The 2,971-nt window shown below is 45.5% G+C and overlaps 1 protein-coding gene across 1 annotated transcript in view; it reads left to right on the plus strand.

Moving 5' to 3' along the window:
• Positions 1–2,433, plus strand: part of MSN (moesin) — a 37,979-nt gene extending 35,546 nt beyond the window's left edge. Inside the window, exons 10-12 of the mRNA XM_007958719.2 lie at positions 924–1,016; positions 1,542–1,766; positions 2,269–2,433. Coding sequence (XP_007956910.2) covers positions 924–1,016; positions 1,542–1,766; positions 2,269–2,433 — 483 coding nt within the window. The remainder of the gene's footprint in view (positions 1–923; positions 1,017–1,541; positions 1,767–2,268) is intronic.
• Positions 2,434–2,971: the final 538 nt, after the last annotated feature.

Below are 2,971 nucleotides of genomic sequence, written 5' to 3' on the forward strand. Positions count from 1 at the left end.
CACTTGAGAGAGAGTGGGCACCTCCCAGAACATTGTTTTGTGCCACACCCAACAGAAATACTCCAGGTAGACAACTTCAGCAATCAGGAGCTCCTCAGTTGCTCATAGAAAATCCCATCTTGGAGTTTACAAAGACTTATGGGTAGAAAAGCCACACTAAGTAATTTACTACACCACAGGAACTAAGGCCTATCTCTCAGAAGGAAGCTTCCCCTGGGGGGTTTGCTCAGGGTGTGAGGATATGCGTAAGCTTTTTTCCTTGTTGAGATCCCTTTGTGACAGTTTAATATCTTACCTATACTTGTCTTGAGGAAAGTCTTAGTGGAGCTTTGAGCATTCTAGGATAACAGTGAAAGGTCTGCTGCCTCAGGTAGTGATCCAGCAATTTCCAGAGCTTTACTGAGGCCCCAACTGTATACTAGGCAATACTCATTGAGAACGAGATGAGGAAGAGATAGAAATGACCATAGGAAGTAATTTGAAGAGTTGCTATGAGTTGGAATCACCTCAATGGCAATGGGTTTGGGTGGTTTTTTGTTTTTTTGTTTTTTTTTTTTCATATTTGAAGTTGATTTTATTCATCCAAGTGTATGTTTTATAGTTCTTCCTTCATTAATGACAATAGTATCAGGTAAATTGAACTTCATGAATTAAATTTTATTATTATTACTGTGTTTTTTATAGTAGTTTTGAGTATAGAAGTGCCCCATGGGGCTTCCTGGGACAAGTGAGGGAGGACTGTGCTAGGACCTGAAGAGTGGGAAAGATGGGGCTAGGGTGGAATGGTCTGGTAAAAAGAGCCTCCAGGGCAGAAAATTAGTGGAGCAGTAGGTTCCTTACTGGCTCCTTATGATATCTGGGGTTATAGACATCTGGGGCCTCAGGTACTGAAGGCCCAGCTCTCATACATGCTTTATCCACAGGCCTTAGAAATGGCAGAGCTGACAGCTCGGATCTCCCAGCTGGAGATGGCCCGACAGAAGAAGGAGAGCGAAGCTGTGGAGTGGCAGCAGAAGGTAAGGTAAAGTGCCCAAAGCAAAGCAAAGCACTATGAGAAGGGGGTACTACATGCATAAGTTCTGACTCCCTTGATTCCTTAAGTTTGGGGTTCCTCCAGCTTTCATTCTTCCCTGATAGCAGGCATCATAGGAGAAGGAGCTGAAGACTTTCTCAAATATTTCCCAGATTTGTCTAATACACTGAGAAGTTGATAAAATTTTACAGCTGAGGAAACTAAGGATGAGGAATATGAAGTGACTTGTCTGCAGTGCCTGCCTCCTGCTGGGCATGTAGCAAACTAAAAAAACTCACTGACATTGAGTCAATTCCATCTTAGAGTGACCCTCATTGGATTTCCAAGGCTGTATATCTTTACAGAAGTAGATTGCCCCATCTTCCTTCTGTGGATCAGCTGTTGGGTTTGAACCACTGACCTTCTGATTACCAGCCTTATCCACTATGCCACCAGAGCCCCTGGTATAGGACACTGCAAATTAACCTAGTCTCATTGCTGATCCTTCTCTCCCTCTGTTACTGGACAGGCCCAGATGGTACAGGAGGACTTGGAGAAGACTCGTGCTGAGCTGAAGACTGCAATGAGTACACCTCATGTAGCAGAACCTGCTGAAAATGAGCAGGATGAGCAGGATGAGAATGGGGCAGAGGCCAGTGCTGATCTACGGGCCGATGCCATGGCCAAGGACCGTAGTGAAGAGGAACGTACCACTGAGGCAGAGAAAAATGAGCGTGTGCAGAAGCACCTGAAGGTATGCAGGCAGAGCCAGATGGTCAAGGAGAACATTGACTTTGTTAGCTCATTGTGGTGGGATGATTAGAGGAGCCTGACCCAGTGCTCTATGGGAGCCTGAGCTTTTCTAACATGAGACCTTTAATGGCAGGTGCCCCTGCTTATTAATAAGGCCTTAGGCTTCCTCTTCCTTCTTGAGACCTGCCCTCTCTCCTCCTCCCACCCCCAACTTCCAACCCACATAGCTCTTACATTCAGAAATAGAGCTGAAACAATTCCTATCTGAATCTTTAGTACATTGTTCTACTCTGTGAGGAGACTCATTGTCATGTGGTTCCTACCACCCTCCCTTTTTATTTTAATTTTTGTCCCATTACAGTTCTAACAGGACTGAAACCAAACCCATTAAAATCCTAACAGGACTGAAAGTGGCTCTCAAAAAGAGAGAGAAATCTGGTCAGATAAGAGAGGTAAAGTGATAGGAAGCCATTGACCCCCTGCATCCTTTTGCCTCCCCACAGGCCCTCACTTCAGAGCTGGCTAATGCCCGTGATGAGTCCAAGAAGACTACCAATGATATGATCCATGCTGAGAACATGCGGCTAGGCCGAGACAAATACAAGACCCTACGCCAAATCCGGCAGGGCAACACAAAGCAGCGCATCGATGAGTTTGAGTCCATGTAGTAGGCACCTTGCTTCTAGAGCCGTTCCTCCTCCTTCCTTGTCCCTGTACTCCTGTATCCTTGCCTAACTCACACTGTACTGGAGCCACTAACTAGAGCAGCCCTGGAGTCATTCTAAGACCTGGCCCCTCAGCTGCCACCCATTTCCCTGGGCAGAAAAAGAGCCCACTCTGGTGCCAAAGGGACTCCCTCTCCCCTCTCTGTTCCCTTTAATATAATCTGCTAGGAGAGATCACTTCTCCATATCAGAGACACTTCTCACTTGATTAGGAAAACACTCCTACATTTACTATTGTTCTGTGGTAGTCAAGGGTAGGATAGGTCGAAAACTAGCCCACCTCCTCTACCCCATTACTGTCCTCCTCTTCAGGGTCCTGTGACTTAGGGAGTTGGAGTATTATTCAAGGGGTTTATGGAAGGAAGCAGTACCCTGGAAATTTGCTCTAGGATGTCAATTGACCTTGGATTTGGCCTTCCAATATATATCTCTTCTAGAGTTATTTAGGCTTTGTAGTGGTTGAAGGTTAAAGAAATGTTAA

This window comes from Orycteropus afer, unplaced genomic scaffold (genome assembly GCF_000298275.1).
Source record: "Orycteropus afer afer isolate SDZICR_OR568_19922 unplaced genomic scaffold, OryAfe1.0 scaffold01095, whole genome shotgun sequence".
NCBI lineage: Eukaryota > Metazoa > Chordata > Mammalia > Tubulidentata > Orycteropodidae > Orycteropus > Orycteropus afer.